At 37.7% G+C, this 14,261-nt stretch overlaps 2 protein-coding genes across 2 annotated transcripts; one reads left to right on the top strand and one right to left on the bottom strand.

The window, feature by feature from the left end:
* Positions 1 to 1,056: 1,056 nt before the first annotated feature.
* MEF18 (mitochondrial editing factor 18) lies at positions 1,057 to 3,464 on the top strand. The gene has a single exon (XM_059601967.2). It carries the CDS (start codon positions 1,109 to 1,111, stop codon positions 3,206 to 3,208), a length of 2,100 nt encoding a protein of 699 aa, XP_059457950.2. The 5' UTR covers positions 1,057 to 1,108; the 3' UTR covers positions 3,209 to 3,464.
* Positions 3,465 to 3,483: 19 nt separating this feature from the next.
* Positions 3,484 to 14,073, bottom strand: LOC132187612 (mediator of RNA polymerase II transcription subunit 33A). Its single transcript, XM_059601979.2, has 12 exons — positions 13,793 to 14,073; positions 13,064 to 13,174; positions 12,140 to 12,478; positions 11,249 to 11,565; positions 11,061 to 11,152; positions 9,649 to 10,009; positions 8,428 to 8,638; positions 7,078 to 7,192; positions 6,752 to 6,913; positions 5,565 to 6,216; positions 5,016 to 5,222; positions 3,484 to 4,568 (listed from the first exon to the last, which is right to left on the bottom strand). Exons 1-12 carry the CDS (start codon positions 14,071 to 14,073, stop codon positions 3,484 to 3,486), a joined length of 3,933 nt encoding a protein of 1,310 aa, XP_059457962.2.
* Between the last annotated feature and the right edge of the window lie 188 nt (positions 14,074 to 14,261).

Here is a 14,261-nt window from a genome sequence, read left to right as displayed (position 1 = left end):
AGCAGACGACTCTTTAGTAGGGGTGAGTATCGGTTCAGTCAGTGTCACTAGGAACATTTTCACATACCGATTCATGAAAGTCAGTTAAGTTGGTTAATTAACTAACTTCATATTGATAATGAATAGTTTTGACTTTTTCGGTTAGTCGGTTAATATGTGGTTGGTTAAGTCAGCTAATTGTTGGTTACAAGTTTTTATGTTAAAATTTATCAATTTCTTTGTAACTATAGAATCAGTAATATGCTTTATAAATGAAAAAATAATAATAAATTCATGAAACATAGACCAAAAAGACAACTACAAATTAGCTAGACAAACCCAATAAGCAAACCTACCCGATAAAATTCAAAAGTCACTTGAAAAATTGGTTAAGTCGGTTAATTATTGGTTAAGCGACAAAAAAAAAATGTATACCACTTACCGAACCGATTCAATGTTGAAATAATATTTTTATTCCACCTACCGACCGCTGAAAGTCAGTTGTCGGTCGGTGACAATTTGGTAGTGGTTAGTAGGTGGTAAACAGTTAATCTGTCCACCACCTCCATCCTTCAGAGGTACTTCAACTCTTCATCTCCAATTGCGTCTCTTCAATTTTGAAATGCCCAACAATATTTCAGTATTATTTAAATTTGATTCGACTCATGTAAGCTCATACATCTTTATTTGTTTATAGTATTATTTATCTTCCTAATGTGATAAATATAGTTTACATTATTGTGATTGCGAGTTTTGATATAGATATTAATATATTTGTGTGTAAAATAATGTTTAATATTCAAGTTAATTTATTTAATTAATTAAAATGACAAAATCTTAATAATAATTAAGTAATTAATTATTAGTGTGGATTTTAAAAACACAATATAAACAATCACAATATTTAAATAAATAAATTGATTAAATAAGTTCAAGTTCGTTTGAAAAATAAATAAAATGAGTTTAAACAAGTTGATTATAAGCTCAAATTCACTAAATTAACTCAGCTTCCCCTCTGTTACCGCCCTATAAATATACGGACGTGTTACAAAGACAAGCCCAGGAGTAACAAATAGAACGCAACTTTTGCGAGTTCTTTTGCATGCGTTGGGTCTCATGATCTCGTCTCATGATCATTTCTCTCCGACCCAAATCACTCTCTGTTCGATTTCCAACCCCAAATCTCAAATGGGTCTCCACCATAACCTCCAAAAGGGCTCAGCTTCCCCAAGACCATCCAGAAGGTCATGCTGGTCTCTTCTTCGATGCCAAAACCAATCACAACAACTCGGACTACGAGCTCTCGTTGGTCTCGGCGTTAAAGTCTTGTTCGTCCCTTTTGGCCATCTCTCAAGGCCAACAAATCCATTGTTTGGTCTTGAAATCGGGGCTCGGTTCCAACAATTTTATCCGGAATAGTTTGATCAACATGTATGCGAAATGTGGGTTTGTCTATGATGCACGATCTTTGTTTGATTCTTTGTCTAAGCTGGATCCCGTGTCTTGTAATATTATGATTGCTGGGTATGTGAAAATCGGGCAGTTGGATAATGCTCGCCGGCTGTTTGAGAAAATGCCCCGTAAAGGTTGTATCTCGTACACGACTATGATAATGGGTCTGGCCCAAAATGGTTGTTGGCGTGAGGCTGTTGAGGTTTTTAAGGATATGAGGGTTGCAGGCGTGGTCCCGACTGATGTTACAATGGCAAGTGTCATATCGGCTTGTGCGCATTTAGGTGGGATTTGGAATTGCCGGATGCTTCATGTCTTGGTAATTAAGCTGCAGCTTGCGGGTTTGGTTCTTATTTCAACAAATTTGTTGCACATGTATTGCCTTTGTTTGAGTGTAGCAGAGGCTATAAATTTGTTTGAGGAGATGCCTGAGCGGAATACAGTGTCGTGGAATGTAATGTTAAATGGGTATGCAAAAGCAGGACTTGTTGACCGGGCCAGGGAATTGTTCGAGAGGATTCCTGCAAAAGATGTGGTTTCGTGGGGTACGATGATTGATGGCTATGTGCAAGTAGAATTGTTAGGTGAAGCTTTGATGATTTATCGCGCAATGTTACGTACTGGAGTAAGACCCAATGATGTTATGATTGTGGATTTGATTTCAGCATGTGGGCGATTAATGGCATTAGGGGAAGGTCAGCAGTTTCATGGTATAACTGTAAAGACAAGTTTCGACTCTCATGATTTTATGCAGGCAACAATTATTCATTTTTATGCAGCTTGCGGCAGGATGACTCTTGCTCGTTTGCAGTTTGAAGTGGGCATCAAAGATCATCTTGCATCTTGGAATGCCCTCATTGCAGGATTTATAAGAAATGAGATGATTGATGAGGCGAGGCAGATATTCAATGAGATGCCGGAAAGGGATGTTTATTCATGTAGCGCCATGATTTCTGGTTATGCACAGAGCGAGCAACCTACTATGGCTTTAGAGCTCTTCCATCGAATGGTAGCTTGTGGGATCCAACCGAATGAAATTACTATGGTGAGCGTTTTCTCTGCAATTGCCACTTTAGGCTCATTGAAGGAAGGAAGATGGGCCCATGAATATATATACAATAACTCCATCCCTCTCAATGACAATTTAAGTGCAGCTGTCATTGACATGTATGCCAAATGTGGGAGCATCGATAGTGCCTTTAGAGTGTTCTATCAAATTCAAGAAAAAACCTCTAATGTCTCCCCATGGAACGCAATCATATGCGGGTTGGCAATGCATGGACATGCCAATTTGTCTCTTGAAGTATTTTCTGACCTTCAAATCCGTCGAATTAAGCTTAATTCAATTACATTCATTGGAGTCCTAACTGCGTGTTGCCATGCTGGATTGGTGGAGCTAGGGAAGAGATATTTCAAGATAATGAAGAATGTGTATAATCTAGAACCAAATATCAAGCATTATGGTTGTATGGTTGATCTCCTCGGCAGAGCTGGGCGATTAGAAGAGGCTGAGGAATTAGTAAGAGGCATGCCCATGAAGGCAGATATTGTGATATGGGGCACATTATTGGCAGCATGTAGGACTCACGGGAACGTGGAAATAGGAGAGAGGGCTGCAAAGAGTTTGGCAATGTTGGAACCATCTCACGGGGCTGGTAGGGTTCTTCTGTCCAACATATATGCAGATGCAGGAAGGTGGGAGGATGCATTTTCGATAAGGAGAGCAATGCAAATCCAGAGAATGAAGAAATCGCCAGGGTGCAGTGGTGTTGTATGATATTATAACTTGTCAAAAATGTTGAGAAGATGACATTGTCTAAAATGAGCCATTTTGGTATCTATGTATCCTCTTCCAGAGTGAAACTCTTTCATTCAAACAAAATTCAGAATATTCACTAATAGCAAAAGCTTATTACTGCTGAACTTTGCTGCATGGGAAGTAGTATGTCACTGCATTCTCTGTTATACAACTCTCTTCTTAAAACAATTTTAGATGAAAGAGGGAAGGAAAAACAAACGAATAAATAATAATAATAAAAAATTATATGGAAATTACAACTCGTTTTCAATTATCAGCTCAGCAACTGCACCCATAGTACCAAACCCACGAATACTAAGCAAAGCCAGTGCAAGCTCTCCCTTGTTCCACCGCCCCAAACCCCTGCTTAGTCTCTTCAGGACATCTACATCTGCCTCCCGCATCCAAGTTGGTGCACAATCTATCATCAAGCTCAGAAACCGTGAAACATAGGCACGCCAAGTCGCCGAATCGCAACAGAGTGATATCTTCCCATCAAGTGCTCCTGCTATGAATTCCATGTGGCCCGAAAGGATTTTTCGATGACAGCTTGATGCCATTGATGATGAGTCAACTCCCCAAACAAAAGCTCCACATTGTAAGGCAAAGTATGCGAGAGCATATCCCTGTAGCATTTCAACCTTCCCTTCTGACCTTCCTTCCAACTTTGAACTGTGAGAAATAAACAAAGAAGGCAAAAGTTCTTCGAACAATGACCGAACCAAACCTAAGCCTCCGCATAACCATACTAAAGAAGCCCCAAGGGAAGCCACTAGATTCACCTGTGGCAATGCTACAGCAAGTGAAACCTCTCCAGATCTCACTGTGTTCTTGGTTGTCTTCAACTTCTCCAATCTCTCATTAGGAAGTCCTCTACTTGCTATCTCTCTCACAGAATCCATCAAGAGGGACATAATATTTTCTGTCATGAAGATAGCTCCTTTGAAGTACCGGTACACGTGTAGAAAGAGAATTCCAGGGGCACCAGGGGATCTAAGTCCATGGCCAAAAAGGACCCCAACACCACCATTGCTTGAGATAGGGGTGGCATTTAAGCCAAGTGTGGCAGTAAAGCAGCTTTGGAGAAGTTTAAACAAAGCATTATGGTTTTGGAGAAAGACAGTACGAGATGCAGAGAATACAAAGTAGTCACTCCAACGTTTTGCCTTTTGGGTCCAAAGGGAAGCCACAATTGGCATGCAAGGCCATAAGCATCCTGCAGCAAGGTATTCCAAGGCCGGGGTAGCCAAACGGAGAAAACACTCAGAGGCTTTATAGGTTAAGGTAAGGCTTACAAAGGCAGCCAGGGGCAGTGGAAGTGTAGCTGTAGAGCTTCCACCTGTGGGAATCACAAGACAGTCAGAATATGAAGTACCAATTTCAAGAAAAATGTAAGAGAAACCATTGATAACAATTTAATGCTGATGCTCATTTCTGAACGTTTACTAAACATTTATGAGAAGAATTCTGATTCATAAAACTTGAGCCAAAGTATACAACATAGACGTGATGGTAGTGTCTGGTTTTGCAAATGAGTCTTATAAAGCTTTCGACTCTAGACACCATCAACCAGAACCACATCTTTTTGGGTAAATACCGCTAATTGGGCAATACAATTTATTTATTTTTCTTGCTTATACATGTATAATACCCGTGGAGAAGGTCCCAGGATCAAATGACTTGTATAATTCAAGGTTTGGGAAGTTTAGTTGAAAGTTGGAGGCCTAACAATGTGGCCTAAGGTTGTTTTCAAACACACGTATAAGCACATAGTGTTAAAACGAACCTGAAGCAATGCTTGGGATGTCAACACCAGTGGCAGCTATGATTTTCTTCATCTGTTCTTCAACCTTAGATAGATTTGCATTAGGGCTGGGCCAATCTGTTCCATTCATAGAAACTGGTTTCCAAATACCCCTGGTTACTTCAGCAGAGAAGTAGCTTATAACGGATGCAAAAGACGCAGGAAGAATATCAGATAAATTTTTAAGCCCTGAAATATAAAAAGATTTAGGTTACAACACTACATATTTGGTTCAAGCTATACTGAATAGTAATTCTTTCAACCAAAATTGGTTGTCACATCAACTTATTGGGAAAAAAGTACATTTAACTAATTTGAATTCCAAGGTAAAATGAATAACAGCGGATTCTGAAAGTCTAAGAATATCCCATCAGATAGGCTTTCAATGAGATTGCTGACAGCGGCATAGATTATCAGGGGAAGGTTTTCAAAGAAGTAAATCTATAACCAGTTAACTTGTTCACCTGTAGCACCTATATAAAAAGATGAACTCACCAACACAAATCGAACAAGGACATGCATCAGACTGACCTGTAGCTAGTTCACGTGGTGAAAGTTTTCCATTATCACAGGCTGTTAAAACAGCATCAACTACAAAAGGAACAGCTTCAAGTATATCCCATGCGGGTAATTTGGGTGTCAGTAAGGCATCTTTATTTTTAGTTCCAGAGAAACCACTACTTCCAGAAGTAACAGAGTGCACAGACTGACTTCCTTTGCAAATATTTGAAAACATAATTTTAAGAAGCTCATCAACAGTCTGATGTACAGGGGTCTCTTCAAGTCTGGAGAGGGGTGAAGCTATGCATGCAAGATGCCGCTGATACCAAACTCTTAGTTTTGGAAATGAATCAACAAATATGGGGTGTAGAGTAGATGAACTTGCAATTGCTGAGAGTCTCCTTTTATTTTGACCCTGGTGGACATTTCTAGGAGATTCCAGGTGGGAATTACGGAATAGTAGGAGGTATTCCGGAGTTGGTCGGGATTCGACTGCATCTCCTACTCGCCTTTCAAGAGGAGGATGATTAAACCTCCATAGCCTCAAAAGAACAGTAAATGCATTTGAAAACACATTGTGAGCAGAGATTCTTTCCTCTGTTGCAATAGTCCACAACACATTGGGCATACATGACCCAAAAACCTCACAGATTGACATCAATGAACATGCAAGTTGTGGAATCTGGCAATAGAAGTGGAAAAACAAAACAACCTTAGTTCACAGCTCTTTCCTTTTTCTTCTTAATAAAGCTACTGGGTTAAAGCTCAAAATATATTCAACTCCATCATTTCTTATCCGGTAGTGAAAGATGCTCATTTCAAACAAAACCCTTATAAACATTATTTCAACCGTCTGGCTGCAAGAACAGCTTGCAACTATTCTGCTTCACCAGGAAGCTAGAATCGAGTTAAAGCATGACCCTCTTGTTTTCTATCAGTTTTTTAATCTACATTTTTTCTGGCTGTCTGGCTATCCCTAAAGCACCATCAAGCCATATCACATTGGTGCATCCATTGATACTCGTACATGACAGCATCTTCGCAGCAAAGTTTAGCATTTAGGGTAGTATTCTTTGAAGACAGAATATGAGGAGAGATAAATTAACTGTTTAGGTAGTATTCATTTTGTACTTAATCAAAAAATCTATTAAACCAACATTAGTTTCATTTCTTATCCATGTGATGAAGATGTTTGGGTCAGAGGGAGTGGAATTTACCAAGCCATGTAGTGAAAAAATCAGAAGATTATCCGAGGATGCTATTCCAAGAACAAGTTCATTCAGCAATGGAGCATAAGCTATCAAATGACTTTCACTACCAGAGTACTCTGCAGGAGCTGGAGGAGACAATAATCTAATAATAAAATCAGCAGTGTGCTCCTGCATGACATGTAGACCTTTCATGTAAATATGTAAATGGAGACACTCTTAATCCAGTGAAAACTAAAATTATGAAGTGAAAACAAAAAGATAACCAAATAATTAGGAAGAACCAACAGTTCTAAAGAACATGAATTTAAAAGTTGTTTAATTTGATACCATACCTGTAGATTCCAACCCCAAATTAGTGAGGCCCCACAAAGAATCATCGCTACTGATATCTTCTCATCGTTTGATCCATTGATAGCAATCTCGAATATTTTCTTGAGTTCTGCTAAGCTTCCACCAAACCCATGAGCCTAAATTCAGTTGCTTTACCCTGGGTAGATTTACTAAAAATAGCATTTTATATACCTGGCTTCAGGAAAGAAAATGGTGTAACTGAAGACCAGGCCATATTTGTAGAAACTAGGTAATCTAATAGTTATGCATCCATATACTGAACAGAAACACCATTAATGTATTGCGTGTCACAGTGTCAACAGCCAAAGGAAAAACAATTGAGATTTGTTTTTGTTTTGACTTCACAAATTATAAGGTCCAACCTCCATAACTACCATTGTCTTTTACATGTTCAAGACCACAAAAGTTGGATGGAGCATTTGTTGGAGCCCCCCCTAAATGTCACATCCAAGTTGGCCTTGTCAATCAATCCTATGCTCCTGACCTCCAAGATCTCTGCTGGAACAATAAGATTCTAGAATCAATTAACCCTGACCTTATCAGTCTGTGTTCTGCTATTCCACCTTAAACATGTTGTGAGTGTATTTGTGAGGTTTGTATCCCACATTGGTAAAGTATAAAAAGAGTGAGTGGTCAACATACCTAAGTGGACCTAAGCCCATTAGCTTAGACTTTTGGGCTAGAAGTGGTGCCGTAATATGTATATTAACTTACTCTTGTTTAACTCCCTTAACAATTGGTATCAGATTCATGGTTAGCTTCTGCTGCTAGCTTCCGCTGCTAATATATGTGTCTTGATTTGAATCCAGTAAAAAGTGTGTGATGGCACTTGAAGTACGTGTGACACTCGTGTAATCACAAGTGAAGCAGAGATTTGTTGTGAGTACACTTATGAGGTTTGTGTCCTATATTAGTAAAGTATAAAGAGAGTTAGTGGTTAATATAGCTAAGTGAACCCAAGCCTATTAGCTTAGGCTTTTGGGCTAAAAGTGTTGTCCTAATATGTATATTAACTTACTCTTGTTTGACTCCCTTGGTGCTTCTCTCCATAACAAAACCAATTGGTGTTAAGGGAGACAAACTCAAGTCTTTTATTGACCTCGACATTGCGTCCAACCAACCAGTTTTTAAAGCAGTCGCAGTAGGTTGATGGCCAGAAAAAAGACTTTGTCACATCTTATGAGAATCAATTGTTTAGAGAAATGAATCGGGGAGTTCTCTTTCATGCAGAGGACCAAATAAGTTGGATAAAGAAATCATGTAGCAAATTTCAATTATTTGTGTTAATTTCATTTTGGTTGAGATGAACTTAGGAATAAGTGTGAATATACCTTGAAGCAGGCCTTGAAACCAATGCATTTATCATTACTGGCGTAAGCGATGCTCCCTGCATCAATGATGACCAACCAGGTACCTCAGTAGGCACACTATGAGGTATTTGAATGATGTTTCCGTTCACATAACCTGGCCAGAAATATGCTGATGTGTCCAGTAGATTTCTAGCTATACAAGCCTCAACTATTAGATGGTGCATGTTTCCAGCTGAAACCAAGGGCATGTGACTAATATTAGAAACCATTACATATATAATACAAAGACAAACAGAGGTCCCACAGGAAAAATAGAATTGAGCACTATGTTCAAGCTATAATTTGTAGAACACTGTTACACGAAAAGTGATGGGTAGCTATAATCTGTAGAATACTTTTTAAAAAAACTGACGTGTTGAACACTTGATGACATAACACTCATGTCCCTTTGTCTTGAACAATGAGAATTATAAATGGATTGAAATTCATTCACACAGGAAATTCAGAGAACTCAAGGATGTGTTACACATTATCTGTCAAGTAATACCCAATTCTTAAATTTTTTACTATCTATGGTTGTTTTGCATTTGTATGACACTCAAATATGTAATTTGACAAAGACACAAAATAGCCATGTCCTTGCATGTAGATTTTTTGGAGTGGTCAGGTCCAAATTTGCATCTTTGTGTCAAAACATTACACTTTTATCTGCATTTACAAATCATAAGTTTCAAGCTTAGGGAATTAAGGAGGCATTTTAGTTAAAAAAAAAAAGGAATGTCGGCAACATAAAAATACAAAAAGAACTACATTTTGAAATATTTTTGCTCTCTAGAAATCAATTGCTGTTAAGTGTGACTGTGATGCATCAAAATAACTGTCTAATTTTACTGTAACTGTATAGTTTGACTGCCTGAGATTTTCTCTCTCTTGCTCTTGATATATTGGCAACAAAAAAACTAGGAGTAGGTTTAGTCGGGTTTTACACCACTGCAAGGCAAACCTTGGCTATCTTCCTCTATTCCTTTTTTCATTGAGACCACTTTCATCAAATCACCAGATATCAAACACATCATACAAGAATATGACTGAACATAAGCATAGGTATATTTTTCAGACGAGTGAGTTAACTACTGTGCCCCTATACCAAAAGTATCACAATGCTACGCCAATTTGAAATTTACATCTATGGAAAGCTTTGTAAAAATCTTAGATAAATGATGCGAATTTGTTAAAACTTACAACAATTAGTTGGCGTATCTTTCACACTAATGCATTCTAAGTATGCATTTCCATCATCGATGCCTGAAATAAAGAACATCGCTTTTGCAGCAGCCTGGTTTGCTGCAGAAACAATGGATTGGGGTGGAATCAGCAAGCCCTTGTAATCGGCCAGCATCTGTAAGCTGAAGACCAAATCAATGCGACACTTTCCTGGAACTCTTTTCTCTTCCCAGGGATTGGAGGAGCCATATTCTGTTTCATCAAATGTAGCACTTTCTTCTTCCTCAATAAGATCAGCAACCACTAGAGTTGCGATAGACAGTAACAAGCATAAGCGAGAATCAAGACGAGGCATGGGGGCCTCAATGGGATCCCTTTCCTAGCAATTCATGAAAAATTAAAATGGAAATAAAAATTAGTGTAGTTTTTAGAAAGGTAAAAATCTATATGATGCCCATTTGAAATGCAAAAAATAAACTCTCTTTACCGACTCTGGTGCTCCAGTTGATCAATTCAGTAACAAGAAACTTTGATGGTTCAATGGTAATAGAATATAATTCAGACCAATAGGAAACTTTTTTTTTAATAGATAATGTATATTCAAACAACGCGCAAAGTGCTGTATGTGTAAGCATTGTGGAAAATCTATCAACCATTTATTCATGCATTGTGAGGTTGCAACAAAGATATGTAGTGCACTTCTTCAGCTTTTTAGTGTGGCTTGGGTTATGCCTCACAGGGTGAGCAAGTGTTTGGGAAGTTGGAGGGGACAGTTGGGCAACCTTCTTGCGTTGCACATTTGGAGGATGGCTCAGTTGTGTGTGATGTGGTGTCTTCGGCGAGAGTGAAATGCTTGAAGTTTTGGTGATTGTGAAAAACTCATTGGAATGTTTTGTATATTTGACATGTGCATGATGGGGAAGTGGACTAGGTCTCTTGATTCTTTGAGTTTTTGTACTCCCAAAAAGTTAGGTATGGAGGCAAGGATACAATTTGTTGCATTCCATCAAAAAGGAAGACATTTGAAGTGAAGTCTTCTATCAGGTATTGTCTACTCCGGCACAGTCCACTTGTCCTTGGAAGAATATTTGGAAAGTTAAGGTTTCCTCGAGAGTAACATTCATTGTGTGGACAGCAACTCTAGGGAAAATATTAACATTGGACAATCTTCTTCCCCAAAAGTTGAAGCATCCACCATAAAAAGGAGTTATTCTGTTGTTGTTGTTGTTATCATCATCATCACCATTTTAAAAGGAATTACCCCATTGTTGGTTTTCCCAAACTAAAATTATTGAACATCATAAGGCATTAGGATCCCCAAAATGAATGCTTCATTTTTCTGGTTCCAGAGAGTTGAGGGAAAAGCTTAAAAAGCCAAAAAAATTCCTAGACAAAAGAGAAATTGGAGTTTAACCACAACAACTTCTCACCCTTTGAACAAGACGAAGAGCTGCAATCCACAGGTGCAAAAAGGTGTTGTGCCAGGTGGTGCAATTTATGGCTCGAAGGACCTTAATGAAACCTGCACAAAATGACACCTCAATACCTCACAAATACCAGCTTTATAAGCACAAAATTATACCATTTTTAAAAAATTATTTGGAGTAATATTCTTTACCGGTGATAGTTTCAATAGCACTTTTGGCATTAATCTCTGTTGAATCCACAGCATCTTCTAAAACCACATCAAGAGGGAGCCAAAGAGAAGAATGACTAGCCTCATTGCACAGAACATCAGAAGAAGCTAAAGGTCCAATAGCTACAGTGTCATGGAACTTTTGCATTGACTTTAATTTGCATTTTCGAGAGACCATGTGAGTACAAGAAGCAAACTGCAGAAGTGCCTCTGGAGTTATAACTTTTGTATCTCTCAATGCTGATGAGTTTGCTGCAAGCATCTGTAAGCACTTTGTAAAACCTTCCCAATGCTTGGACCTGACAAAGTGGCAGTCAATGTTAAAGCAAAAATCACGCATTCAAGACTATGTCCAAGCAAGAAACTAAGTAATCTACTTGTGAAAAGACGTGTTTTTTTATTTTATTTTATTTTTCTCTTTTGGAAATAATATGGGGTTTCTTCAATAGAATCTGAATCTGTACTTAAATAAATTCTCCCAAAGAACTTAATGATAATTGAATGGTGATCCCTGCTATCATCATCATACAAGGGATTTCAGATATCATATGTTAATTTTGTTCAAAAAATCAATCTGAAATTTCATACATGGATCAAATTATAGCAGATCAATCTTATGGGCTTAAGGAGGGATAGAACGCAATGAGTAGAAAAAGAAAATATATGGAAAATAATATAGAAAGAGCTGTGATCCTAAATGATGTAAAATCGAAATATCTAATTTATGTAGCTGACACAAATAAGTAGGAGAAAACTGTGTCCATGGTGAACTTCTGTTGGACTTTTGTCTGCTTTTTTCACTCACACAAAATAGCCAAATCACAGTAAATCAAGTGTGGAGAACCCCGATTACAAAGAGAAGAAATCATGTACATGTTTTGGCGCGCCAAGTCAAGAATCCCAGAAGTTACTTTATTTTGCAGAAATTGCCCAATTAGCTCAATAGCCATCACAGTGTTAAATTTCTGCATCCTCTCATGATGTTCGGTCTGCTTCTCGCCATAGTTATGTATTTCCATATCATGAGGATTAGTTACCCATCTAGGCTTCTTCTCAGAGGTATTTGCCAGCAACCCTTCATCATCTAATGATGCATCAAGCAACTGCCACACAGTTGCAAAAATGAACTCAACCACAATAGCCCCAGCTTCACTTGTTTGCATACCAAATATCTGGGAAAGCTGAAGAACAGTATCTATTGATTGCATAACCCTGTGTAAAGAAGATACACTAGCTATTGTCAATGAAAACCCACATTAAGTGGGAATAATTTATGGAATCTCAACAAGATCAACTTCACTTTAGCAATTCTAGTAGAGAAATAGAGAGAGGAGAAAACTACACTAAATAACATTAGGATTTTTATGGGCACATGAAGTATTTTCAAGAAACTTATTCTTAATCTGGGAGCCATATCTAAGAAGTTAAATTCCAACGAGATGATCTTAAGCTGAAGAACAGTGTCAAATGAAATCCAGCCTAATTTGGTAAACTTTGACAGAATTTATAATTATTCAAAAGAGGGCATCCTCTGGTTTTCTTAGTAGAACTTGACCAACATTTCTTACTTTACTGGAAAATCTTCATATATATATATATATCCCATATCCTTGAAAGTTTTAAGCATTTTGTGTTTCCTATCTTCAGAATTGTTCCATAAAGCAAGATACAAGCAACATAACACTAACTTATACATTATTTAAAAAAAATAATAATAAAAAAAATAAAAAAAAATAAAAAAACCATAAAAAACTCAGTTAGTCTCACATGGTATACAAAACAAAAATTATATCATACCTTTGATAATTCATCCCATTTAATTGGGATTTAAGAGAAAAAACATGTCTCTTGAGGAGCTCCATGAAAAGCCTATACGCTGCTGGCTGGACAAGTCGACTTGGAATAACCCTGTAAATGAATTACCAGGACTATGACATGAAACTGCAGAATTAATCCACTAGGAAACAACAATTCTTTTAAGATAGAATTAAATTATGTCGGCAAATAAAAAAGAAGCAAAAAACAAAATGTGAAATTTGGGCAGAATGAGCTGCTACTTTACAATAATTACGGCCGAAAATTAACAATTTCACATTAGCTGGCAAGCTACATAAAAGTATCAGGTTCTTTTCTTTTTCAGCAGTCAATTATAAATATTTAAATAGACCATTTTCTTCCCGGTGTTACATTTACATTAAATAGCAAGGAATTTAAAGTTCAAGTTAATTAAAGAGATTTCCATTGAATTTCATATTCAAACAACCTAGTAGTACAACTTTCATGAATGTATGATTTACAAATATAAGAAACAACTTGCTTGATATAATACAACCCTTTTCACCATAATTTCCAAATACCCAGATTTAAAGGTCAAAAAGTTACTTCTGATAGAGATAGATGTTTTCTACTCTGCAAAAACAACACCACACAACCAAGTGAGCATTCCACAAAGACCCACTTCCAAGAACCCAAGAAGGCAAGATTTGGAAAGCATCCAAAACAAAATAAAAACAGAAAAGTTCAAACCTTGTAGAAAGCAAAGCAAGAACAAGCATAGGCGGCACAATGTTGAGCACCAAGGCCCTGTCTAGGAACTTCCACATGATGGGAACGTTGTTGTCCCAGCAAATATAGGAAACCAACACATCCGCCAGCTCTATAGAGGGAAGACTTACACACACTTCCTTCGAGTTCAAGTACGAGGACAACTGCATTGCCCAGAGAAGAGGGTCGCTACCCTTTTCTTGGGCCTCTTTGGTCAGCTCTATCACGCTCCCCCATATACTTCTTTGTGCGGCCTCGGCCATTTTCCGGTGATACAATGCCAAGTTCTTGGTTTCAAAGAAAACAGAGAAAACAGAGTGTCTTTTTCTTTCTTTTCATATATATATATATATTCTTGGTTTTGACGTGAAATTTGGAGTATAATCGGTGAGAGAAGAAATGGTCAAATGGGTTAATTGTAGTGTGATCAAATTTAGAACATAACTTCATT

This window comes from Corylus avellana, chromosome 2 (assembly GCF_965113065.1).
Source record: "Corylus avellana chromosome 2, dhCorAvel1.hap1.2, whole genome shotgun sequence".
Taxonomy (NCBI): domain Eukaryota; kingdom Viridiplantae; phylum Streptophyta; class Magnoliopsida; order Fagales; family Betulaceae; genus Corylus; species Corylus avellana.
The sequence above is the reverse complement of the archived record's forward strand: the minus strand, read 5'-3'. Positions and strand labels throughout refer to the sequence as shown.